Source organism: Pan troglodytes, chromosome 15 (assembly GCF_028858775.2).
Source record: "Pan troglodytes isolate AG18354 chromosome 15, NHGRI_mPanTro3-v2.0_pri, whole genome shotgun sequence".
NCBI classification, from domain to species: domain Eukaryota; kingdom Metazoa; phylum Chordata; class Mammalia; order Primates; family Hominidae; genus Pan; species Pan troglodytes.
In genome coordinates, this window is record NC_072413.2 from 67,037,585 (window position 1) to 67,064,503 (window position 26,919).

General features: G+C 42.6%; 1 protein-coding gene across 5 annotated transcripts in view; it reads right to left on the reverse strand.

Annotated features, from left to right (window-relative positions):
• Window positions 1-311: 311 nt before the first annotated feature.
• DCAF5 (DDB1 and CUL4 associated factor 5) overlaps window positions 312-26,919 on the reverse strand; it is a 102,376-nt gene continuing 75,768 nt past the window's right edge. For all 5 annotated transcript variants that reach the window (XM_510028.8, XM_009428010.5, XM_009428009.5 and 2 more), the window contains exons 7-9: window positions 24,796-24,862; window positions 11,828-11,955; window positions 312-5,033 (exon numbers count right to left, since the gene is read on the reverse strand). In XM_510028.8, coding sequence (XP_510028.4) covers window positions 3,279-5,033; window positions 11,828-11,955; window positions 24,796-24,862 — 1,950 coding nt within the window. In that variant the 3' untranslated portion in view covers window positions 312-3,278. The remainder of the gene's footprint in view (window positions 5,034-11,827; window positions 11,956-24,795; window positions 24,863-26,919) is intronic.

Consider the following 26,919-nt stretch of genomic DNA (forward strand, 5'->3'; position numbering starts at 1 on the left):
TTCACTGCATTGTTCCCTCTGTTCCAACTAATAAAATTATCAGTTCCAGAGTCTCGCTATCTTAAGTCCCTTTAAACCTGTTAAGGAGACTAAATAAATACCTCCTCCTACCCTGCATTTTGTTGTCCAGATGTGACCTTTGTCCCAATACCTAAAAGTGACAATGACCACTGTCAAGGATGTGGAACACTGCAGTTTTTCTTCTAGTTTTCAGCATAGCTTTCAATCAAGTTTCCAACTAGGCAGAAAAGAAATAAAGGAGAGGTGTCTAAGCAACCAAGTCTTCCCTGGAAGAGAAGAGGAAGACGTGAGAAGTGAATAATAGGTTTATTTGCATATACACAAGAGAAGAGTTAACCGTTGCTGGGTGAGAAGGAGGTAAGGCTTCAGCAGAGGAAGGCACCTTGACAGACAAACAAGAGACTCTCAGCTTATTAAATCAAGCATAGTCACAAACTTCACTTGCCCCAAGCCAACAACTTAACTCATTTACCTGCTGTCCTAGAGAATCATTAACAAAACCAGCTGGAAAATAGAGAGAAATGATTTTACATATCTGGACCTGCCACTTAAAACTTTATGTACAGGATGCAGGAAAAAAACATAAGAGGCACTTCCAAATAGTTCTTGATCTAATCAGTGCCATCTGTCCTGCTATTAAAATTATCTATTATGGAAGAAATTGGGTATTAAATGTGCCATCAAAGTTGGGGCCTCAATTCTAAAAGAGTTTAGGCAAAGGTACTCTAGAAGTGGTTCCTGCCAGGTTTCCAGACCCACAACCACAGACACAAAATCTCTGGAGATGAGGGTGGAGCAGCTATAAAGCAAGCATTTCTCACCCTGCTCATGTGTGTGTCTTATGGGGCCTATCACCCGGTAAGCTGAGCCTAGGATGCTGGGAAGCCTCTGCCAAGGATGGAAGGCATACTTGCTAAAAATGATCTTTCTTGGCTTCTCAAGTTAACCAGAATAAACTCTGACTTCTCTTTTGAGTACCCAAATGAGATTAAGGCTTTTAACATGAAAAGACCAAGTTCTGCATTTGGGAATTGTAACTACCAAGTAGCTAGTTCCCAAGGGAACTTTAACTACTTCTTTTCAGGAAGATATGTATCCGATTGTCCTTTGAGAAGTCAGAAGAGGCTAAGTACTTATTAAAATAAAATAAATAGAATAGAATAAAATAAAGGACTGGGTGTGCTGACTAAGAAGGGGAAGAGAAACACACACTGAGTGATCGTATTTTTTTTTTGTATATAAAGGATTAAAAAATTCCAATTTAATACATTTTGGAAAAGCAAATGTAAAATGACTTGGGCTTATAAAACCAGCATTTACAATTATCTGTGAATAGTCAAAGACAAATCATAGAACCAATCTGATTACAAATCCAAAGTAATTCTAATGTTGGTTACAGAATCACTTTCCCACTCCCCCAGTAAAAGTCCAGGTGTTAAGTTGTACACACCCCCATGCTACACACACTCCTTCATCTCCTTCTCAGTGTTTTCATACCCCAGCCGCATTACACACACCAGGCACATCTTCTCTTTCACAGAGCTTATCAGGATGGTATCTCCTTTTGGCTTAAACCAACCACCTTGTGTTTATAAATAACCCCCCCCACCCCCAGTGCCTGAATTCATCCACATCTTCTGCCTTCATAGGCAGCCTCCCCATCTTCTGCCTTCATAGGCAGCCTCCCCTTGGCTCCAGTTCCAGCAGGACAGGCCTTCCTCTGAAAGGAAGCCTGGGGCAGTGAGGCCACACTAGTCAGCGTTCGGCCCTCCCTACACCAATCCCAGCTGGGCTCCTAGTTGTCTAGCACCTTTGCACTCAAGAAAGTTATATTGTTTTTCTCTCTCTTCCTCATTTCTTGCCAGTATTCTGCCTTTTCATAACATTTATGCCAACAAGATATCTGGTCATTCCCAGACCTTCCTGTTTTGCACAACCCTTCATAGATAACCGAGTGACTGCAACGCTGAAAATCTGTTGCTCTTTTCTCTTCTAAACCTGTATCTACCTCAATAAAACTGAGTCTTTTATGGGAACCAGAAGACTTAAGACTAATGGGAACCAGGAGTCATAAGCCAGAGACTCCTCCCCAACACCTTCTGACTCCTAATAGACCTACTCAATAAGAATCTGTTACCTTGAGATGCCTACTGCTCTGCAAAGTCTAGTGAGAACACCACAGCCTCTATCAACTGCAAGTCTGAGGGAAGATGCCAGTCCCACCAATTCTGACCAATGGTTCTGGGTTGAGTTAAATGAATATAGTACCACATTCTGCTCCTCACTAAGCTTCTTCGTTAACACACCTATAACAACTACTTTAGTAGCCTGAGCACAAAGCTCTGGAAAGCTGTCTTTGCCCTTCTTTCACTATGCCTCGATCCATCATGGGAGCCAAGGAAGCACCTGCTGGCCTTGTGAGTGCCTCTTAGGATCTAGCACCTAACTGGTTAAAGTCTGTTATCCATGACTAGCTCTATTTTATGGCCTTCATACAGTACATGTTGCAGCACTGCTCAATTTGCAAACAGTGAAATTTATCAGGAATCTATATTCTCTTGAATCTGATCTTAAGTGCTAAACCTCTCATTAGCATTAAAAATTCTCCTTTTTTATAGTATGTCCACATTAAATGCTCAATAAAGAAGTGTTACTTAGAGAAAACATGGAAGATTTCTTTAAGAAAGGAACCATGCTTTCCTCTCCAGCGCAGCCAATGGGCTGAAGGCCTGTTTCCATTCTCCATTCTTCCAGCATAAATCTACAACTCACTGGCAGCACAACCTGATTTAACAGGCACCCATCATCCAGACCAGAACACCTATGGCATGTAAACAGGGTGAGATGGCAAAAAGTACAAATTCATAGGTCCTTTCTGATGGAGAACTAAAAGAAAGGTCTTATGAGACAATGAGCGCACACGTGCCATTGTGCGTACACAAGAACAAGTCGAACGTCTCAACAAAGATTTACTTCCACAGAGCCTTGCGCGGCACACTACGCTCACGTCTCACTAGAAAGGAGTCACTTGGGTTATTTTTTTTTCCCTTTCTTAACACAGCACAAGCCAATGGCCAGCTAGACATTCAGACCCGTTGTTGAATGTTGGATAGAAGGGAGCAGCATCAGACACAAAATTTCAGGCCCTGGTTTCATGTGCCTTTAATACTTGTTTTTCCTTTCCTCTGTATTCACTAAACAAAATTTTTTTTTTTATAAGGCTACTTTTGTAGCTTTTTGTTTTCCCTTTGTATTTATCATGTTTTTAATTTCTTCTCTGAGGAGGAATTCTCTGAATCTGTATCTTCCAATTCAATTCGTTGCCTTTTGAGGCCACTGTGGCCATGAACAGCCCTGCTACTATCTGTGGCTGGGGTGTCAGTGGGGTCCTCTCTTGTTCCAGCATTGGGGGTCTCACAGGCCATTTCAGACCCGCAACAATCTTTGTGTAGGAGTGTCCCTGTCAGGGACGAGTTATCACGGTCAGTGTCTGAGTGTCCTGGGGAAGAGTAGGCCACCACCTCCAGCTCCCCCAAGTTCTGCCCGTTATTGTGAGGGTGAGGGGGACGAGGGTGTAAGCGTCCATTGTTGTGGTTGGCACAGATGGTTTCGAGGCTCCTCTCCTCACTGTCATCAGACTGGGTCCTGGGACAGTTGCCAGACCCGCTGTTGAGAGTGGAGCCAGATGCCTTGGGGACAGGAGGAGAAGGCGGCTCCTCAGCCCGACTGCTCAGGGCCTTTCCATTGAGCTTCTTGGTTTCAAAAGGGTGCTCTACAGAGCTGCTATTGCCAGTGTCCTGAGAGGTACCCTCTGGCACCTCTGCCCAAGCATGGCTGCTGTGCTCATGGCCTGGGCCATTGCTGGGAGTTCTAGGAGTCTCTTCTTTAAAAGTGTCCTTGCTGCAGCCTTCAGGTGGCAGGTCCTGGTTCCTCTGGGCCATTGCTATGTTTAGACAGGCTTCCTTACTGGAAGAAGGGGCTGGGTTGTCTTTGTGGCTGGTTCCTGCTCTCCCTTCATCTGCCTCCCCGGTCACCAAGGAGGTCTCTCCATCTTTGTTATTTGAGTAGGAGATATAAGAGTAGCGGAGCCACTTGTAAGCTTTATAAATTTTTCGCTCAACTGATTCTATGTCAGAAGTTGGTGATGCCCGGCTTGGTTGAATCTCTAGCGTGGAAGTGCTCCGCTCAGGGGACGAGGTTGGGGAGGAGGAGAGGTCATCCACTTTGATCTGGGGGTAATCATAGTTGTCTTCTCCAATGTAAGTGTTGGTGGGCTTGATCGGGGCACTGGGCTTGTCTTCTCGGGTTGTCTTCTGTCGGCGCCGCATGGCATTCCGCTGCCAGGTAGAGGCTCGGCGTTCATTCAGCTCCTCCTCATCCTCAGAGCTGCTAGAGCTGCTGGAACTGCTGGATTCATCTTCGGGGCTGGGTGATCGTGGCCGGGGAAAGAGATCTGTGTCTAGTTCCACCTCACAGACATTCTCCTCAGAATCGGACTCATTGGAAAGGGCCAGGAGGCGTTTGTCTTGGTAGCGCCGCAGAGCAGACAGACGCTGCTGGCGAGAGGCTGCATCCTCACACGTGGGTGTTGGTGGAGTTGAGGCTACTGTGTTTGTGGTGGTGACCCGCAGGGGCCCCAGGTGGAAGGCGTTGTCGGCAGACTCATCTACTGTGGGAGGCGGGGAGCGAGGCAGTGAGGCCGAAGACTCTGAGTCAGTGTAGCCTGAGCGCTCGCTGACCCCAGCGTGCAGTTGGAGGATAGTACTCTCACTGAGGTCACTGTCTGAGTCAGAGCTCCAGCCCTCGATCTCTCGGCGTACCAGTGAGTCAAAGAAGGCCATCATCCGGGGGTCTTCCTGGACCGACTGGTTGGCGTAGTCATGCGACAGGCCACTCCCACTGTTCAGCACAAGGCTGATGTACTCTTCATGGGTATAGAGGCAGCGGGAATCGTCCTCAATCCGACCGTCGAGGTCTCCAGTACATCCTGGCTGCTTGTATGGGCTCCAGATCTGAACAGAAAATGAAAAACAAAAGCAACAAGGAGTAACTGGAAAGTATTCTTTCACTGGTGGTGATAAAGAACACCAAGGCAGAACTTCCCCAGACTCTCCCTGTAATTTAACTAGGACTTGCTAACCAACTTAAAAATAAGTTCTTTACCAGACTGGATCATGTGGGCTATGTATGAAAACTGAGGTTTTTAGAATCAGATGTGGGGAAATGCATGGTCTAGAACACAGTATTAGCCTAGTGTCAAGAGACCTACCTAAGTCCTGTCTCTTGGCCCAGGGTAATCACATACTTTCTCCACCAGAATCTTCCTCCCTTTTAGTTTCATCTATTAGTAGTTGGACATTATAATAATAATCCTGGAGAATAGAGGATGACTTGAAGATTTCCCAAGGTGTTAAAGACTTTCAGAAGACTGAAGCTGTGCACAGAGAGGTACCACTTTTCCCAAATGAAAACAGACCCAGCACTCAGCCCTCCATGGTAGTTAATATCTGAGCCTATAGCTCCACTTCTGCCCAACTGCAACATTCCTATTTTTAACTAATGGGAATTGCTCACTGGAGCTTGATAAGAATAGCCAACTGCCTACACTGCAGTTCCCTCTTGGACATACAGGCACTAGTTACCCAGGAAACTGGGTTCTCTTAACCAGGGAGCTGCTGGCTTAATCCCCAACAAGTCTGTTAGCTATCGGAGTAGGTAGGACACATGCCCCAAGGACAGGTAACTGCAGCCCCACTCATAATACCCCTCCACTCCATGGTCAGGGACATGGACTCATAGCTAAAAGGCAGCAGAGCTAGGATTCAAACTCAGGTCTGCCTGACTTAAAGGCTTAACTTTACTGTTATGCAAAATCAAGTGCAAGGTAATTAAGCTGTCACTGCAAACGAGAACGATTAGCTCCACCTGACTGCCAGACTGGTTCACAGCAGCACAGAGCAGCCCAGTTACCTCAGCCTGTAGTCATGGCAACTCAGATGAAATCCCAGGCAATCTTCTTGCCTGACAGGCTGGTGTCTATCTTTAGATGGCATCCAACCCAGAAAACAGTGGCCCCTCAGTTCCCCATCCTTCATCTAGACCAAGACTTCATTTCCCCAAAGCTATCTAAGGACAAATGCACCTCCCTGTGGGAATTCTCCTGAGTCCCATTCCTGCCATGCTTTACTTGGCAATTCCTGAGAGGTGGTATCTCTGCAGAGGACCCCCCATTTCCAAAGAGGCTGAAGAAACCTTCTAGATTAGCATCTCTCCACCAGTTTCCAACTCAGATTCATTCCTCCTTCAACTTTGTTCCCTACCCATAACTCTAGATGTGGCTCAGATGTTCTCTCCTCTCCAGCTTCATAATCTTACCCTAGAGAGTTTCAAGGGATTGGTTTTCACTTTGGAGTGCACAAGAATCACCAGAAGAGCAATTATAATGTTGATTCCTCAGTCCCACTCTTAGAGGTTCTGATTCAGTAAGTCATGAACAGGTATCAGGACCATGCATTTTTAACCACTCAAGGGATGAGTAAGTAGGGAGACCAACTTTTGAGAAACACTAGACTACAGTTACCATAAAATAAGCAGAATAAAATAAAGGGTTTATCTGAAGGTTTACACACGGTCTCCAGCATGTGGCTTAAGCTACAATTACTATCTCTGCAAACAGATGTCTAAGGGAATAAAAGAGCTTGGTGGCTTAGAAAGGAAGCTGAGGGGTCCAAAAGGGAAAGCCCTTAGGATTTTTTTTTTTTTTTTTTTTTGCATCTTATTCGTAATTCTGAGCCAAATCTCTCACCTCTCCAGTTTAAAAGTGGTAAAATGTCATTAACCATGTTCTCTAATATGAAGATAAATCTATTTGTACCTCACAGAAACTCACAACTAGTTAACAAAAGTACAAAATAACAACAGTCAGATGCTGGCTTAACTCCTTACTAAGCCCATTTTTAAGTTCCAGTGTATTACTACCCAGCTCCTACATTTTCCCTTCAGGAATGAAAGTCATAACACTGAAAGTTAGTTTGCATTTGAGCTCTGGAATGTATTAAGCTGAGGTAGACTGTTCATTCCTGAAGCCTGGAGTAATGGAGTGAAACACAGGATTAAGAGGCAGGAGTCTTGAGTAGGGGTTCCCACTGACTCCTAGTTAGTGGGTGACGCGCAGCTCCTTCCTCTAAACAGTAAATTAGATGGGTCTCATCCAATCCTAAGATTCAGAGCAAAACAAAACCTTCACTCCAGACACACAGTACAGCACTTCAGGAGTAAGGGGAGCAGGTAGGAACCCCAGACCTGTCATTTCCTGTGGCCCTGAGCAAATGACCTCACACTTGAAAGCCTGTTTCTCATATGTGTAAATGAGAATGATACCAAAGCCCATACCCAACACCAATAAATGTGATGTTTTCTCTTTCATGTGGCGATTGAATGCCTCAACCAGAATGTTAAAACCCACCCTCAGAGAAACTTCTGAACATTATAAGTACTGACCATTCCTATAATCTTGGTCCTAATCCTTAGTATTAATATATAAATTCCAACCATTTGTGAAATTGGTAATCTCTTTACACTGGAAAGTTAACAACTCAGAAGTGAATCAATGAAAAACCAACTTCCTGTTACATGTTAAATGTGGCAGCCGGGCGTGGTGGCTCAAGCCTGTAATCCTAGCACTTTGGGAGGCCGTGGCGGGTGGATCACTTGAGGTCAGGAGTTCGAGACCAGCCTGGCCAACGTGGTAAAACCCTGTCTCTACCAAAAATACAAAAATTAGCTGGGCGTGGTGACAGGTGCCTGTAGTCCCAGCTACTCGGGAGGCTGAGGCAGGAGAATTGCTTGAACCCAGGAGGAAAAGGTTGCAGTGAGCCGAGATCGCGCCACTGCACTCCAGCTTGGGTGACAAGAGCGAAATCCTGTCTCAAAAAAGAAAAAAAATACATATATATATATATATGGCTAGACATGTCTCATAATCGGGCAAAGTTCATGAGAAAGAGCCAGGCGTGGTGGCTCACACCTGTAATCCCAGGACTTTGGGACGTCAAGGCAGGAGGATCGCTTGAGCCCAGGAATTTGAGACCAATCTGGACAACATGGCAAAACCCCGTCTCTACAAAATACAAAAATTAGCCAGGAGTGGTGGTGTACACCTGAAGTCCCAGCTACTCAGGAGCCTGGGATGGGAGGATCACCTAAGCCTGGGGAGGTTGAGGCTGCAGTGAGCCATGATCGTGCCACTGTACTCCAGCCTGCTGGGTGACACAGTAAGATCCTGTCTCAAAAAAAAAAAAAAAAAGAAAAGAAAAGAAAAGAAGGAAAAGAAAGAAAGAAGTGAAGAGACAAGACGAGAGATGAGACAAATATTTTCCTCTCCATGCACAGTGAAGTTTAGCTTAAGGGGCTGCTGAGAAAAAGGATGCAGTTCAATTCTTACTCAAACATCATAAAAATGGAAAGCAATTAAGTGACAAGTGTTTGGGTTACACAAGTGATCGTGATACGCTTTTATTTTTGGGAAAGGGTCTCACTCTGTCACCCACGCTGGAGTGCAGTGGCATGAACATGGCCCACTGCAGCTTCAATCCTGGGCCCAAGTGATCGTCCCACCTCAGCCTCCCGAGTAACTGGGAGCACAGGCAGGCACCACCATGCCTGGCTAATTTTTAAATTTTTCATAGAGATGGGGTTTCCCTGTGTTGTCCCTGACAATAGGGACTCTTCTCCTAGCCAGGAAGGTGGCAGTAAAGGACAAGGACAGAAAGAAGGGGGAGTAGAGAGAGAAAAGCAGGTCTCAGGCTGGACCAGAATGTGGTGGCTAACGCTCTTTGAGCCACTGATCCTCTCAGAAATAGCAGGCAGGAAAGTGACATTTATTAAAATAGGAGTTAGGCACAGGTAATTCACAAGGCACTCCTGGGTGGTAAGTCACGGTCAGCAACCTCACTTTCCAGACGGGAGACAGAACCAAGGGTCGAGACTCAGCGGCCTTTCAGGATAATGTAAGTGCAGGGTGAGGCAGTAATTCCAATTGAGATGAGGCCAGCATGGCCATTGGTCTCATCCTTCTCCTTACCACCTCCCTTCCTGCAATGCTTAGTGCCATGCCATTCCCAGCCAGACTGTGAATGGGGATGACACCTGTGAGACAGCAAAGCTGAGGACTCCAGAGCTTTTTGCTTTCCTTCTCACTATGATCATCTGTACATACTTAATGTTTCAAAGGGCTAAATGTGCCTCCTGGTGGAAGAGGGTTCAGATCTCATGCAAACCAGGGAGCAGTGAGCTCCATAGTTCAGTCTGGATAACCTCACAGATAAAACACTTTTTTCTCTTTTTCCTCTGAGAACTTGGCTAGTTTGCAACATATGACATTTAGGGCAAGGACTTCAGTTGACTAAACAATAAATAGGGAGATTTATCACAGAAGCATCCCAGAGTGCACACTCAAGCAGGAATTCCTCTTGTAAAGGAGATACCCAAGCAGAAAGCTCTCTGAGAAACAGAATGACGTCAACAGGCCCGGAGAGGACACGTTACAGAGTCAACCCATTAGTCATCGGCCAAAGGAGAAGGGAAAGCAATGCAAGGGACTGGGCCATTTCAATGACTGCCCTACTGAAAGGATAGAATCCAGCAGCAGAATCAGGATGCTTGCTGCCTTCCCACCAGCATGGCAAATGTGGTGGTGACTGGGAAGAACAAAGGGCAGGGCTCTATCCTAGCTTTGCCACCAATTAGCTGTGTGACCTTGGACAGTTAATTTATAATTTAAATCTCATCATCTGTAAAACGAAAAAGTAAAAATGATTTCCTCATTCTAGCCCCACGGGGAAATGTGTGCTGCAATGAAAGTCAGCTCTGATCCACAAGACCAGCAAAGCCTAAATCAAGGAAGTTGGACTAAGGGCAAATAAAAATACTGACCTACATGCCAATATTATATTTCTTTTTTTTTTTGGAGACAGAGTCTCGCTTTGTCACTCAGGCTGGAGTGCAGTGGCACAATCTTGGCTCACTACAACCTCCGCGTCCTGGGTTCAAGCGATCCTCCTGCCTCAGCCTCCTGAGTAGCTGAGACTACAGGCACACACCACCACACCCGACTAATTTTTGTAGTTTTAGTAGAGATAGGGTTTCACCATTTGGGCCAGGCTGGTCTCGAACACCTAACCTCAGCTGATCCACTTGCCTCGGCCTCCCAGAGTGTAGGGATTACAGGCGTGAGCCACCACGCCTGGCCTCAATATTTTATTTCTGACAGCTGCCCCCTGCCATGAAGTACAATTTGATTTAGCTCTGGATAGTTATTTTTTTAAGAACAAAAGAAAATGAAAATTATGAAATAAAATAATCACAAGTTAATTTTTATTTTTTTCTCTGAAAACTCTCAGGTTTTCAAAGTCATTTTAATAAAAAAATTGAGGATTTTTTTTTTTTAAACAAGGGTCTCACTCTGTTGCCTAGGCTGGAGTGCAGTGGTGGGAACATGGTTCACTGTAGCACGACCTCCTAGGTTCAAGCAATCCCTCAGCCTTAGCCTCCCAAGTAGCTAAAACCACAGGTATACACTAATTTTTAAATTTTTTGTAGAGACCACGTACCACTATGTTGCCCAGGCTGGTCTCAAACTCCTGGGCTCAAGTGATCCTTTTGCCTCAGCCTCCCAAAGTACTGGGATTACAGGTGTGAACCACCACACCCAGCCAAAATCGAGGTATTTTAGCTTTTGGCAGGAACATCACCTATTCTTACTTAAAAGTCATTATCTCAGGGACCTCAAGAATTAATCATTTACCGTGAATTCTCATTTTCTCAGATGTGGAAAAAATGGTACTAGCAACTGGAATACAAGTGATAGGCAGTGGGTCATCCTTCTGTGGACACAGGCCAGGCTAGGACCCACTTTTGCAGTTATAAAAACATTTCCTGGTAGAGGTGAGTTCATTCAGCCAATGTGCAAATGATCCAAGTATTTAGTATTCATACCCAAGTAGCCTCAATTACAACCACATGCAGTAGTTTTTGTGATATATCCTGAGACAATTTAACTATGATTCTGGCAATCAGTAGTTTTATCCATGCCATATTAGGACGGCAATTAATGCAAAGTACATACAAAGTAACTGAGGGGATAGTGGCTCTCCTAACCTCCAGATGAGGTTTGGAAAACAGAATACATTATACTCAAGGCCAAAGGCTTTTGAAAATGTTGCAGCATACAAGGTAGTGTCTAGAAGACAACCTCTGTTTCAAAGCCTAGTGATTAGTTTAAAAAAATGGTTCCAAGCCAGGTACAGTGGTGCATACCTGTAGTTCCAGCTACTTTGGGGGGCTCAGGCAGAAGGATCGCTTGAGCCCAGAAGTTTGAATCCAGCTTGGGCAACACAGCAACACCCTGTCTCTAAAAAAAATTTTTTAATGAAAAACTAAATGGTTCTGAAAAGAGCATTTTAAGTCACCTTTCTTTCTTCTTTTTTAAAAATTTATTTATTTTTATTTTTTATTTTATTTTTTAAGATGATGTCTTGCTATGTTCTCCAGGCTGGCCTCAAACTCTTAGGCTGAAGTGATCCTCCTGCCTCAGCCTCCCAAGTAGCTGGGACTACAGGTACTGTCACTATGCCTGGCATCACTTTTTAATATCAGCTTTCTAATATTTTGTAATATGTTAAAATCTGAGAATTCTGATAGACCTTTAGTATGTTTAAATATGAGGTCCTACATAAATTGTTCTAGTTTCTTCTAATTATAAATTGTGAGAATTTCTCTAAAAGGACAGAAGGGGAAGGTGCCTCACCTTGATAATCTTTTCTACACCAGAAGAGCAGATCATGTAGGTGTGGGGATTAAATCGGACTTGGTTAACAATAGATCGATGCCCTTTCAGCACCATGAAGGCTCCGTTGACCACCCTACCAATGCCACCTGGGAAAACAGAAGGAAACAAAAATCAGATGATGAAATGAATGAAAGTAAATAGGTTCCAGTAATGGCAGATAAACAGCTCTGAATGGGGGCAAAGATTTTTGGATTATACCACCAGCAGAATGCTTAATCTTACAGATAAGTTGCTATGGAAAGAGAGAAGATGAAACAGCTCTCAGCATATGTGCTCTTATGAAGAGCCTTTATTTAGCCTTTAAGCATTGCCCACACTCACCCACTGCAATTCCATTGTCAATGAAACCAAAGCCACTTAAAACATTTCTCAAATTTTTGATCCCCAAGATAGAATCCAAGTGTTACCTTAGAAAAGGCCAACTGTGAGCAAAATGAGACTGAACTGCTTGGGAATAGTTAGGCAGCTGGACCAAGGACATGCAGAACCAGAAGCATATAATGACTTAAATGTACAAAAAACATCTCTAATCCATTTGCCCTCAGTTTCTATGATGAAGACAGCAAACAAAACAAAACAAAAAACCCCATAAAAACCAAAACCACTGGGGGAAATAATAGAGAGAATACTTTTCCCCCTGATAGCAGGGAGAACTAAGGATATAGAAAGAAAGAAAAATTTGGATCACTTTCATAATAAGCAGGGTCCAAGTATTGAAAATCAGAATTAGAGAGTGGGCCTTAAAGATACCATGTATAGATTAAAGTCAAGAGGACATCGATAGAAAGCTGTATTTTAAGGATCATCCTGTAGGCTTCCTTCTTCAGTGAATGAGAAAAGTGCCAGAGGCCTGGAACTTGTAACATAGATAAACATGTTATCATTTATGAACTTGGGATAAATTCAAAGTTTCCACTGCACTGGTAATGGTATCACATCCATCCAGAACACATGCACATAAATTCTGATCAAGTTCCTTCTGAGCAATCAGACAACTCAGTACACACAGAGAAACATGTGCCTTTGGCTAATTGGCAAAATGTGTTGCATCCAGACACAAACAAATGAGTGTTCATTTATCTACTCAAGGGATCCCCTCTTAGTCCCTACCAGGAGCATGGTGCCACTAGGCCACAAAGTATCATTAGACAGTCTCTGCTCCAAGTGCCTCCTTCCACTCCCAACTCCACCTTGTTCAAACACTCATTCCAAATATTTCTCAATGTCTGTGTTTGGAGGGAAAATGACTACAACAATGTCCCTTCCCCAGAAATAATATGGCTCTAGGGGTATCTTCTGCTTTTGGCCCCCTAACACAACTCTTCTTTTGTCTCATGGAAGAGATACCTCCTTATTGCCACGTACATATCTTTTTTATGACAGCAAAAGGTTCCAGACTGCACCCATCTACTCACTCAGCCAGCTTTAGGTGCTCAATCTATTTGGTGGGTGACAAAATTTTTCTCCATATTTGACAATAATATTTGAATTGTCCAGAATGGAAAATATATTTATCGTATTCATATCTCAGCCCAACATCAAGTTTGCTAATAAACCATAAAAAAAGAGAGGGACTAGGACACAGGATTAGTGGATTTTTCATGGAGAAAGAGGACGAGGAAAAGTTAGGCACTGACGTAGACTGCCATGGTGGGAACCCCTAGCACTGGCTTCCTAAGGTGGGATGAAAGGGAAGCTGGGCCAGTCAAAATGAAAATAAACTAGAGAGAATTAGGGAAGAGGGATAAATAGGAATCTAAAGAACCCAAAAATAGTTGTCTTGACAGAGAGATCCTACCATCCCCAAAAAGTTCCTTTGGGTCTATTTCTTCTAGATAAGGTTCATTATGACAAGTAGCATTTCTGCTCATGGGTCTCCTCTGAATTTTACTTTTTTAACATCCTACTTCTACCTCTACTCCCACTGGGGTGGTTAAGCAAAGAAACTTTGATTTAAATCTAGTAACAGTCTCTTGTTTAATCCTACTGCCTCAAAAAGAGGGGGGATGTGGGGGGATTTAAGTGACTTATCCCAAGTCATAAAGCTAGAAAATGGTAGAGCCAAGATTTGAACCAGAGTCTGGCTACAATGCCTAATATGCTTTCCGCCATATCAGCTGCCTTTGGAAGATGGAAGAGTTTGAATAGGAATGGAGTTAGAAGCTTACATTCAAAAGATTTAGATTTCTAAATCTTTCTGGCAGTTATTAGATAGGTGGTTTTCTTCTGAAGTTCTAAATTAAAAGGAGGGGCACAATGGTATCCTGAGCACAAGCTCTACAGCATTACCATAAGCCATTTCATCACATCACTGACACTGAGTACATGATGAGAATAGAACTGGATCTGTCTTACCTACTCTTGCATACCTAGAACCTGGGGTGCAATGTCTAAAGTCCACCAGGTGCATAAATACTTGCTGAATGCATAGTGTTTGAAAAGAAAGCAATTTTAGAATAAGTATGTCAAAAGAAGACAGCTGGAAGGTCTCATATTATAAAGAATCAGCTATCATAGAACTAAAGTGCATCAACCAAACCAATCTTTCTGACTTGGAACACAATTAAAGTAACTATCAGATCTAAAGACTAATTGAAGGCTATCAATGCCTGAAAATTCAGACCATGGAAAAACTGTTTCTCTTGCACTTTCATGCAATATGACCTTTTTTTTTTTTTTTTTTTTTTTTTTTTTTGAGACGGAGTCTTGCTCTGTTGCCCAGGCTGGAGTGCAGTGGCTCGATCTCGGCTCACTGCAACCTCCACCTCCCAGGTTCAAGCAATTCTCTGCCTCAGCCTCCTGAGTAGCTGGGATTACAGGCATCCACCACCACGCCCAGCTAATTTTTGTATTTTCAGTAGAGACGGGGTTTCACCATCTTAGCCAGGCTGGCCTTGAACTCCTGACCTCATGATCCACCCGCCTCGGCCTCCCAAAGTGCTGGGATTACAGGCGTGAGCCACCGCGCCCAGCCCTGATTTCTCTTCTTGGTAGCAATTTTAACACAAGGTCTTTTTTGCCCTTCTTTCCACCCATGCTGGTACCTGGGAAATCTGAAAAAGAAGAGGGAATCAATAAACCCAGAGACTGATGGTGAAAATAGGTACAGGCAGAATTATAGTGGCCATTTGTTTAAGGTAACCAAGACTGTGTACAATCATAGCAATAAATGGCTTCAGAGAGGTTTTTCATAGTTTCTTTCCTGGTTCCCAGGTTTGATATTATTGAATATAGCTGCTACTGAACAGTTTACGTACAATCATTTTTTGAGATTAGTCCTAGAAATTTGTATAAGCCAGATAGCTTCTCCTTTAATTTGAAATAGCTAAAGTCAAAATGCCAATATCAGAAAGAATCTAGGGTCTCCTTTCCTCTGTCATCTAATCAGACCATGCTGGTCAATAGTAGTATCAAACTGGAAGGAGACAGGAAGGGCATATTTTTATCCAAGAACTATATAACCCACATAATCTCCCTTCAGGGTCATCTCTTAAGACTGTGGGTAAGGGCCCAGGTAAGGATCAACTTCACCCCCTGGTTGCTGAACTAAGTCCTGACTGAATCGCTAATAATGGGTACCAATAAATAAAATACCACATACCCAGGAAAAAGGATCTCATTCCTGAGCTGCCATTTGTTTATAAAATTCTGTATAAACCAACAGTCATTTCTCTGGGCCATCTGCTTTGGTTGGCTTAGCCAAATGTGCTGACACTGTTTTTTTTTTTTTTTTTTTGAGATGGAGTCTTGCTCTGTTGCCCAGGCTAGAGTGCAGTGGCATGATCTCAGCTCCCTGCAACCTCCTCCTCCTGGGTTCAAGCAATTCTCCTGCCTCAGCCTTCCGACTAGCTGGGATTACAGGCACACACCACCACGCCCAACTAATTTTTTTGTATTTTTAGTAGAGATGGGGTTTCACCATGTTGGTTAGGCTGGTCTCCAACTCCTGACCTCATAATCTGCCCACCTTGGCCTCCCAAAGTGCTGGGATTACAGGCATGAGCCACTGCACCTGGCCAGCTGACACTCCTTTTTAAGTTTAGTTCCTAAGTTGAGGCCAAAGTCCCCATATATTAATCTTTCTTTGATTTAGAAGAGATGGTAGGGGGGTAGGGAAGACTATAACCATATCTATTGCAAGATCTCAGAAAAGAAAATGAGAACAAGGTATCTCACAGAATTTCAGTATCAGTAATCCACTTACTACCTTAGGGGACCCCAGGATCCCAGGGGAAAACACCTTGCTCAAAATTCAGATAAAGATCTTTCTAAATGCCAAGGTCAAATGTCTCCCTAGAGAAGACTAAGGGAAATGTGTATGTCCTAATTTCCCTCCCTTCTCTACTTATGGCCCACTTTCATAACATTCAGCCAGGGGTTTATTGCCTCAGGCCTTTGAAGAGCCAGAATACTATTCCCATTTCTAGCCAGTTTCAGTTGCTTTTGTTTAGTGTCAAGTTCATTTGCTTCGTGAAGTCCTCCAAGAATGAGTATGTTTTTGACTCAAAAGCTGAAAGCAATGTGGTCAAGATTTCTTGATGTCTTGGCCTAATAGCAATTTATCAATCATGCTGGGACACTGTCCTCAATACCACTTCCCGTCTTCCTCTGTTCTACTTTTTCTATAGCACTTCTAACCTTTTAAACATACTACATAATTTACTATGTTTATTGTTCATTGTTTCCCCTGCTAGAACATAAGCTCCATGACAGCAGGGCTTCTGTCTCCACTGTATCCCAAGTCTCTAGAACTGTGCCTAGCACATAGTAAGGTTTTTAATAAATATATGATGAAATGAAAAGATGTGAGTGTATTAGATGGTGGAACACAAGCATGCAGGAAAAAAAAAATCTTCACATATGGGCTCCATCACCCAATAAATGTTTCTTTTTTTCCATCTTCCTGCAGCCGATTTCGTATCTTTTTTTTTTTTTTTTTTTTTGAGACAGGGTCTCACTCTGTTCCCCAGGCTGGAATGCAGTGGCATGATTTTGGCTCACTGCAACCCCCCGCTCCCAGGCTCAAGCAATCCTCCTACCTCAGCCTCCCTAGTAGCTGAGACTATAGGGACATGGCGCCACACCTGGCTAATTTTTTGTACTTTTTGTAGAGATGGGGTTTTGCCATGTTGCCCAGGCTGGTCTCAAACTCTTGGGCTCAAACAATCCTCCTGCCTTGGCCCCCCGAAGTGCTGGGATTACAGGTGTGAGCCACCTAATCCAGCCCAGATATTCTTTTTTTTTTAAGATGGAGTCTCACCAGGCTGGAGTGCAGTGGCGTGATCTCGGCTCACTGCAACCTTCACCTCCCCAGTTCAAGCAATTCTCCTGCCTCAGCCTCCCGAGTAGCTGGGACTACTGGCACGCACCACCAAGCCCAGCTAATTTTTGTATTTTTAGTAGAGATGGGGTTTCGCCATGTTAGCCAGCATGGTCTCAATCTCTTGACCTCGTGATCTGCCCACCTTGGCCTCCCAAAGTGCTGGGATTACAGTCCTGAGCCACTGCACCTGGCCCAGATATTCTTTTACAGCATTTTTACTATAATGTAGTTAAGCAGGAGCAGAGAAATAAAGGGGCTGAAATCCTATCTATCCTTCAGGGTCCTTTGAAATGCTAACTGCAGGAAAACTTTACCAATCTTCCCAAATCTCTTCAAGACCTCCTTCATTATCTTTTTTATGGGCCTCAGAAGCCACTTTTACATCGAGTGCATATGTCTGTGTGTGTGCCCATGCACATCCTTTTTTCATCTCTGTTATATTGGAAGCTCTCTGAAGGCAAAAAATGTTCATTTTTCAGTGGCCCATAGAGCTTTACATGATGTCTTATCTAAGGATACTCAATAAGTGAACAAATTGAAGTTAAAGCCCTCATCATCCTCTCTGGAATAAAGCTTGAAGTTAAAGTTATCTGCTAAAATGAGGTTTGGTAAGTAGATTTAAGACAATCTATTTCATTCTTGACCCCACTGGTAGAATTCAGAGTTTACTGCAAGGGCCAGATGTGGTGGCTCATGCCTATAATCCCAGCACTTTGGGAGGCCGAGGCAGGAGGATCACCTGAGGTCGGGAGTTCGAGACCAGCCTGACCAACATGGAGAAACCCTGTCTCTACTAAAAATACAAAATTAGCTGGGCATGCTGGCACATGCCCGTAATCCCAGCTACTCAGGAGGCTGAGGCAGGAAAATAGCTTGAACCCAGGAGACAGAAGTTGCGATGAGCCGAGATCATGCCATTGCACTCCAGCCTGGGCAATAAGAATGAAACTCCATCTCAAAAAAAAAAAAAAAGTTTACTGCAAGGCATAGACTACTTCTTTTCCTGGTACATCTAAAAAAGGTATCCAAGCCTCTTAGCATTTCAAAAAGGCCCAAGTGAACAGTTGCAGGGTCTTCCAGTGTCAAACCATAAAGAGGACCATCAAGGATACTGACAATACGGACAGAGCAGTGACTGCCTCCTGGAGACCACATAACTACTTAAGAAATGAGAAAAGCCAGATGGGGACAGCCAATGCTGTCAGTACAGCTCAAAGAGCTCCACAGGCATCAATGCTTAGTTGCACAAAAAAGTCAGTTATGCTGAGTTCTTCTTTCATTATATGTGCCTCACATGTGTTTATAACCAACTACTTGCAACCAATTAAAAACAGCTGTTTTTTCCAGTTACATGGGAAGAAAAAGCAGATACCTAGGCCTAAGTCACTGAGAGTGAATACATGTCTAGAAAAAGAAGACAGAGCACACAAACATATGCAGGCCCATAAAAATGCATTTACAGCTGTTTCCAGCCTACTTCATCAGCCTACTGCCAGTGGGGGTGGTTACAGTGACTCGGCAGTAAAAATACATGTTTTTCTCTTCCATTCAGGGAAAAATTTGTCACATAAGAGAAGCCTCCTGAACTACTGATGAGTCAAGGGCAGCCTTCATGCAAGAACAACTCAATCAGCCATTCCAGGTGGGTAGCAAGGAAGGACAATGTCTTGATCTCTAAGGAGTTATTAAAAGGTGAGTTTAAAAAGGGAGAAGGCCTTCTTTTTCTTCTTTTGTAGACATGGAGTCTCATTCTGTTGCTGAAGTGTGCAGCCTCAAACTCCTGGGCTCAAGCAATAGTCCTGCTCAGCCTCCTGAGCAACTGGGACTACAGGCATATGCCACCATGCCCAGTTTTCTTTCTTTTCTCTTTCTTTCTTTCGTTCTTTTCTTCTTTCTTTTTATTATTATTATTAGAGACACAGTCTTGCTGTGTTGCTCAGGCTGGTCTCAAACTCATGGGTTCAACTGATCTTCCCGCCTCAGCCTCCCAAAGTGCCAGGATTACAGGTACGAGCCATTGTGCCTAGCAGCAGTTAGTTTTAAAAAAAAAAAGTTTGTGAAGACAGGTTCCCACTATGTTGCTCAGGATGGTCTCAAACTCCTGAGGCATCAAGCGATCCTCCCACCTCAGCCTCCCAAAGTGCTGGGATTACAGGCATGTGCCACTGTGCCCAGCCGAGAAGGCTTTCTTAGTGAGGAATAACAGTCGTTGAGTAGCTACTAAGTACTCTCACAATAATCCTAAGAAAGTATTATTGTTGTTGGTGGTGGTATTATCCTTATTTCACAGGAGTTTGGTAAGATTAGGAAATGTTTCCAAAGCCCCCAGTTGGAAGATAAATGGATCAGGAATTTAAAGCCATTCCTAACAACTCTATCACATTATGCTTCTTTCCATAAATAAGAAGGTCTTAGAGTAAGAGGCAGCTCAGGAAAAGCAACTCAACCTGTGAAAACCCTAAAGCCCTTTCTAACAAGAATTCAGGGAAAGAGAAGGGAAAGGCAATATAAATATTTTCAAGAGACACCTACCAACCTTTCCCACACATTGCCAAATCCATTACTTTCATACCTAACTTACTAGGGAAAAAATGCTTTGGAAATGATGGATCTACATCGATCTTACTATACATAGCAATAACAATGTCTTGTATTTGAATACACATTGTTTTCAGAAAGCTTCCAAGATTATTAAATCAACACACAATATAAGGCAGAGGTGGGAGACATTTTATATAAGAAACTGAGGCTCAGACAAATACTATTATGTAACTTGCTAAGAATCAGACATGTAGTTAGTGGTAGTTAAGTTCAAGTTAGAGGACTTGAATCCAGGTATGATTTTAAGTCTAATGCTCCTTTCAATATGTAACACTGGCTCTATATGTAACTGCTGGTCTACTTATTTTATTTTCAGAATTACCACATAAAAACAGATGCCGTTCCTACCTACTTTAGAGGTCTTAGACATATTCCAATGGACTTTTTCTCTGCCACAGCAAAATTCCCAGTTCTAGTTCTATTCCTTCCTCTAATTTTTATTTTTCATTTTTGTTTTTATTTTTTGAGACGGAGTCTCCTCTGTCACCCAGGCTGGAGTGCAGCGGTGCAATCTCGGCTCAGTGCAACCTCTCCCTCCCGGGTTCAAGCGATTCTTCTGCCACAGCCTCCCGAGTAGCTGGGATGATGGGTGTGCACCACTACACCTGGCTAATTTTTGAATTTTTAGTAAAGACAGTGTTTCACTATGTTAGCCAGATTGGTCTCAAACTCCTGACTTCAAGTGATCTGCCCCCCTCAGCCTCCCAAAGTGCCGGGATTATAGGCATGAGCCACTGCACCCGGCCCCTTCCTTTAATTTTTAAAGGGATTTTTAGAATGAGTTGTTTGAAATTACTAAAAAATTGGACCTGATCTTCCCTGGTAGCAAGTTTTATAGTGGATATAGGTCTTACATCTTGAAATGATCTCCTCAGCCCACTAGGAAGTCCTATTGGAAAGACTTATATAGTACTGTTTATACAGTAAATAAATTTCATCTCTTTGGAGTTTGTATAGCAAAAAAAACAAAGACTGATTAACAGTCTTCCTGAGCAGGAGTGTGCAGAAGAAAAAGAAGGCCTTGACTTTGGCTCACACTCAGGACCACTCTCCATCTCGTTCTCTCAGCACTCGGCACGCACATGAAACACACAGCAGGCATCAAATAAATGCTGACTGCTTGTCATCTAGAGTCTAGTTCTGATCATGCCATTAGGTATACAATGGCAAGCCAGCTTTCCCTTACTAGCCTGCCTTAGAATCATATATCCAAAAGGTACACAGAGAATATGAGAGAGAAAGAGGGAGAGAGGGAGGGGGAAGACAGAGAGAGAGAGAATGAATGAATGAATGAATGTGTACGCACTTATCTTTGGCCCATGATTATTTAAGTCAAAAAGACATTAGGTTGGATTAAGAGTTTCCTGACAAGATTTTCCTCATCTAAGCATTCAAAGTTAGAACTCAAGGGATGCATCCAGCCCACAGATATCTTGTTAGGCTTGCTGAACCTTGCTAAATATTTTTTATAGCTATGCATTAATTGCCAACATTTAAAAATTGAGGTATTACATATAAAAATGAGAGGTACCAAATAGTCCTGAAGCCATGTTGAAGAGTAGGGCTGAAAACAGGAGGAGTTAAAACCATGCACATGGCCAGGAAACCATCCTTTCCCCCATATAAGCAGAAGTCTGGGGGTTGCCAATTGACATTGACCCAAAGAGGTTTTAGATTGGCAATACAAGGCACAGCTGGGGGTGTCATTAAACAAAAGTCTTCATATAGATCTGTAAGACCCACAGCCCCATTTCCCTATTTGGCTTTTAAGAGCCATAGTTTAATTACCAGGCAAATACTCTCTAGGTAGGAGAATGAAGATTCCTCTTTTGGGAAACTGACTGATTTCAATAGTAGAAAGTCAACAGAGAATGTCTAATATTGAAAATCCAAAAATATTATGAGCATGTTATAGGCAAAGGTAGAGAAAGGGACTATTGTGCTTTTAAAAAATAAGCTTCATAATATTATTTGATTTAAAAATTATATAGCTGTATTACTTTGATAAAAAGAAGTACTTAATTACAAAAATAGTGGAGGTAATAAAAAAGAACAAGAAGGAAGAACAGAAAGAAAAAGAGAAGATTCATGAATAAGAAAAAATAAAAGAGGCCAGGCACAGTGATGCACACCTGTAGTCCTAGATACTTGGGAGGCTTAGGCAGGAGGATCGCTTTAACCCAGGAGCTCAAGGCTGTATGCAGTATGCTATGATTGTGCCTGTGAATAGCCACTGCACTCTAGCCTGGGCAACATAGCGAGACCCTGACTTAAAAAAAAAAAAAAAAAAAAAACGAGAGAAAAGAAAAAAAATGTGGCTGGGATCTGTAAGAATAGTGGCAGAAGGGTTGAATCCCCAAATGAGTCAAGACATGCTAAAAATAATCTTAAAAGATACTTTAGTTACATACAGAGCAAGATGATGATCAAAGGGACAGATTTGCTGTGATTAACAATGTAATGCTGAAGAGTGATACAGAGAAAACAAACCCTCAATTACAATGAATCCAACAACAGGGATAGTTATAAGGTCCTGTCCTTGTGCACAAAGAAGCCCAAGTACCAAGTAAAGGATGGGGATGCAGAACCAACCATAGCCCATGTGGAAAGTATTAACAGATCATGGGTTCTGTGGCCTCTAAAAAAGCTTATGTGACACTGGGTGTACTTTCTGAAACACTGCATAGTGCATTTTAGAATAAAGCAGCCAAAGATTCTTATCTGGCCTGGTCAGACTAAATCTGCTAGATGTATTCAGTTAATCCATAAATGGGGTAGAACAAATTCAGGAGAGAAAATCAGTACAGCAGAGGAATTGACATAACGATTTTTTAAGGAACTACTAAATAAACTTAGGGGTACTATCCCTGGAGAACATCTAGAAGGTGACATGAGAACTTCCTTATAACAAGGGGAAGGGACACTAGGGATGCATGTGCAGAGAAAAGTGAGAACACAGTGAGAAGGTGGCCAAGGAAAGAGACATCGAGAGAAACCAAACCTGCCAGCACCTTGATCGTGGACTTCTAGCCTGCAGAACTGTGAGAAAATAAATTTCTGTTGTTTAAGCCACCCAGTCTGTGATACTTCGTTACTGCAGCTCTGGCAGACTAGATGGTCGACACCCTAAATCAGTAAAGAAAGCAGCAGGGGGCCGGGCACAGTGGCTCATGCCTATACGCCCAGCACTTTGGGAGGCTAAGGTGGGACGATCACTTAAGCCCAGAGTTTGAGGCTACAGTGAACCAAAGTCATGCCACTCCACTCCAGCCTGGGTAAGAGAGTGAGACCCTGTCTCTTACCAAAAAAAAAGAAAAGAAAGCAGCAGGGAGAAGGAAAAAACCTACAATACTATTGCTAATTCTTTCCTATTCTCTCTATTCAAACGTGAAAAACATTCCAGAGAATAGTCCTGGGGAGAAGAAGGATTATCCACATTCTATTTTTAAAGTCATACTAACAAATTAAAAGCTTTTCAAGATCAGGTAAAAGATACAATTAAACCCAAAGATTACTTCTCAACGAATCAAGCTAGGAATTACAGGGGTGGGAGACTTGTATCCACAACCACCTCAAGTGCTAGAACATCACTCTTTGTTCAGGTAGACTACTGCTGTTCCATTTGCTTGTGTCAAAGGTAAGCTGTTTCACTCATGCTTTCTAAATTCTAGAAGAGGAAAAGCCCTTTTGTAACTTGTTTAGTAACTAGACCACAGCAAATGTTGAGTTATGCCAAAAGTAGGCCCCAACAGGTTTTGAAAGGCAGATGTTTGGTAAGAATATTGTTAATTCAGCAACAGCCAAGAACTTCCCTAAACTCTGAGCACTACTATAGACACGTTTTGTGTAATATACTTGGCATAGTCCTCTAATTTTCCTAAAGGTCATTTTCCAGCTTAATGTCATGTATCACCTGGAACAGATGGCTATATTGAGCTGTTTGAGTATTAAAAACAGACATTTTTCTACCATTAGGTAACACTCATTGAGCACATGAAGACACTATTATCAAAAATGAAGAAGATTAAGAAACAAACCATCCTAAGAAAAAGAAAAGGAGGGGGGAGGAACTAAGTAAAAAGAATGAAGAGGTATGATCCACACTGTTTGAAAGCTCAGATAGCTTAAATACAAATTTATGGAAAGTTGCAGCCTTTTTTCAGAATACAATTATAGCAAATGTAAAAATATTTCTTCCTAATTTCTTTGAAGTCCTGGGTCAACAAAGCCCCAGGGAACATACCTGTCCATCAACAAAGAAAGCCTCCCTTTAGTTAACATGACCAGGGAGGACAAAGGAAAGAAAGAGCCCTACCAACTGTTTGTAGAATAATAAGCAAGAATATGAAGATGGATAATAAAAGCAAAGCACATAAAAGCAAGACAAAAATATTCCAGGTGTGGGCTGGGTGTGGTGGCTCACACCTGTAATGCCAGCACTTTGGGAGGCTGAGGAGGGGAGATCATCTGAGATCAGGAATTTGAGACCAGGCTGGCCAACATGGTGAAACCCTGTTTCTACTAAAAATACAAAAAATTAGCCGGTGTGGTGGCGTGTGCCTGTAATCCCAGCTACTCAGGAGGCTGAGGCAGGAGAATCGCTTGAACCCGGGAGGCAGAGGTTGCAGTGAGCCAAGATCACACCAGTGCACTCTGGCTTGGGCAACAAGAGTGAAACTTTGTCTCAAAAAAAAAAAAAAAAAAAATCCAGGTGTGAAATAGGAGGAGACTGGAAATAAGGGACATAAAGGAGTTCTATGAAGTCTGAAGAAAGGTTTTTAGGAGGAAAAAAAAATCTAAGCATCATTTATGTCAGATAAGACTATGTCTGAGGGACATAGTTTAATCTGGTTTATAATTTTTATTTTTAAATTTCCTTTGGTCACAGCTTATGTTGGAAATGTTGTCCTCTACTGCTAAAGATCTGTCCCCTCAGGGCACAGCATGCCAAAGGTCAACAGAGCCAGCAATAGCAGTACATTCATGTGAAGGATATACTTGCCTGCTTCTGGATCTGCAGGAATTCTCCACATGTACAGGTTGAAGTCATCAGAGCCCGAAAGGATATACTGTTGGAACAAAAAATATATAGATAACATTATATATTATAATATAGAATAAATACAATATGTAACAATAAACATATTAATTTTTTTTTGAGATGGAGTCTTGCTCTGTTGTCCAGGCTGGAATACAGTGGTGCAATCTCGGCTCACTGCAACCTCCGACTCCTGGGCTCAAGTGATTCTCCTGCCTCAACCTCCAGAGGAGCTGGGACTACAGGCACACGCCACCACGCCCAGCTAATTTTTTGTATTTTTCAGTAAAGATGGGGTTTCACCATGTTGGCCAGGCTGGTCTCAAACTCCTGACCTCAGGTGATCCGCTGGCCTTGGCCTCCCAAAGTGCTGGGATTACAGGTGTGAGTCACCACAACTGGCCTAAACATACTGATTTTTAATATATCTGTACAGAGATTTCCTTTAAATAAACAAGATAAATGGGCATATAAGGCACCACACAGCAAACACCCTCTTAAAAATACCTGCAAATCAAAAGGCATGTTAGCTAAAACTCAGCAACAACAACAAAAAATGACCTAATTCAAAAAATTCAAAAAAGGGGCAAATTAGACAGTTCTCCAAAGAAATATACAAATGGCTAGTAAGTACATGAAAAGATGCTCAACATCACTAATAATTAGAAAAATGCAAATCAAAACCACAATGAAATACTATTTCACACCCATTAGGATGACTATTACAAAAAAAAAAAATTGACAAGTATTGGCAAGGATGTGGAGAAAGTGAGAACCCTTGTGCATTGCTGGTGGGAATGACTAACGAACGGTGCAACTGCTGTGGAAAACAATATGGCAATTCTTCAACAAGTTAAACATAGAACTACCACATGATGCAGCAATTACAATCCTAGGTATATATCCAAGAATTGAAAGCACGGACTCTAAGAGATATCTGTATACCCATTTTCATAGCAGCATTGTTCACAATAGCCAAAAGGTGGAAACAACCCAAGGGTCTACTGACAGATGAATGGATAAACAAAATGTGGTAATACATACAATGGAATATTATTCAGCCTTTAAAAGGAAGGAAATTCTGACACATGCTACAACATGGATAAACCGTGACATTATACTAAATGAAATAAGGCAGAAACAAAAAGACAGATATTGTATGACTCCATTTATATGAGGCACTTAGAGTAATAAAATTCACAGAAACAGCAAGTGGTTGCCAGGAGCTGAGAGGAGGGAGAATGAAGAGTTAGTGTTTGTTGGGGAGTTTCAGTCTGGGATGATGAAGAAGTTCTGAAGGTAGATAGTGGTGATGGCTGCACAGCAATGTGACTGTACTTAATGCCACTGAACTGTGTATTTTTAAATGGTTAAAATGGTAAATCTCATGTTATGTATATTTTACCACAATTAAAAAAAATTTTAATGCAGAATGTAAAAACTAGGAGCTTCCCAGAGATCTTTCACGTAAGGCCAAGTATCCTGAACTTCCTTACTGCCAGCTGATATCTTTGAGCAGGAAGCCATCACCAACATAGCCATGAATTAGTGCCTGGGCATAAGCAGTGGTCTTTTATGTGGCAGCTCCAAACTGCTTGATCTCAAAAAGGACACTGTGCCAGATCTACTCTAATGTGAACTCATAAAAGCATTGTCTAACATTGTCTAATAGCAACGAGAGAGTAATTTTGAGAGTTCATTTATTTCCAGTGATTAACGTGTTTTACTTTAAGGTGAGGTCAGCATTACTTCGTCCTGTCTTTTGCCCCCATCTGCTCATTTCCCTGAAAAAGAAAGGCCTACTGTTTTCCTTTTGTGTGTGTGTATGTGACAGCATCTTGCTGTGTTGCCCATGCTAGAGTGCAGTGGCACGATTATGGCTCACTGCAGTCTCGACCTCCTGGGCTCCAGTGATCCTCCTGCTTCAGCCTCCCCAGGAGATGGAACACAGGCATGCACCACGACACGTAGCTTATTTATTTATTTATTTATTTATTTATTTATTTATTTATGAGACAGGGTCTTGCTCTGTCACCCAGGCTGGAGTGCAGTGGCACAATCATTGCTCACTGCAGCCTCGACCTCCTG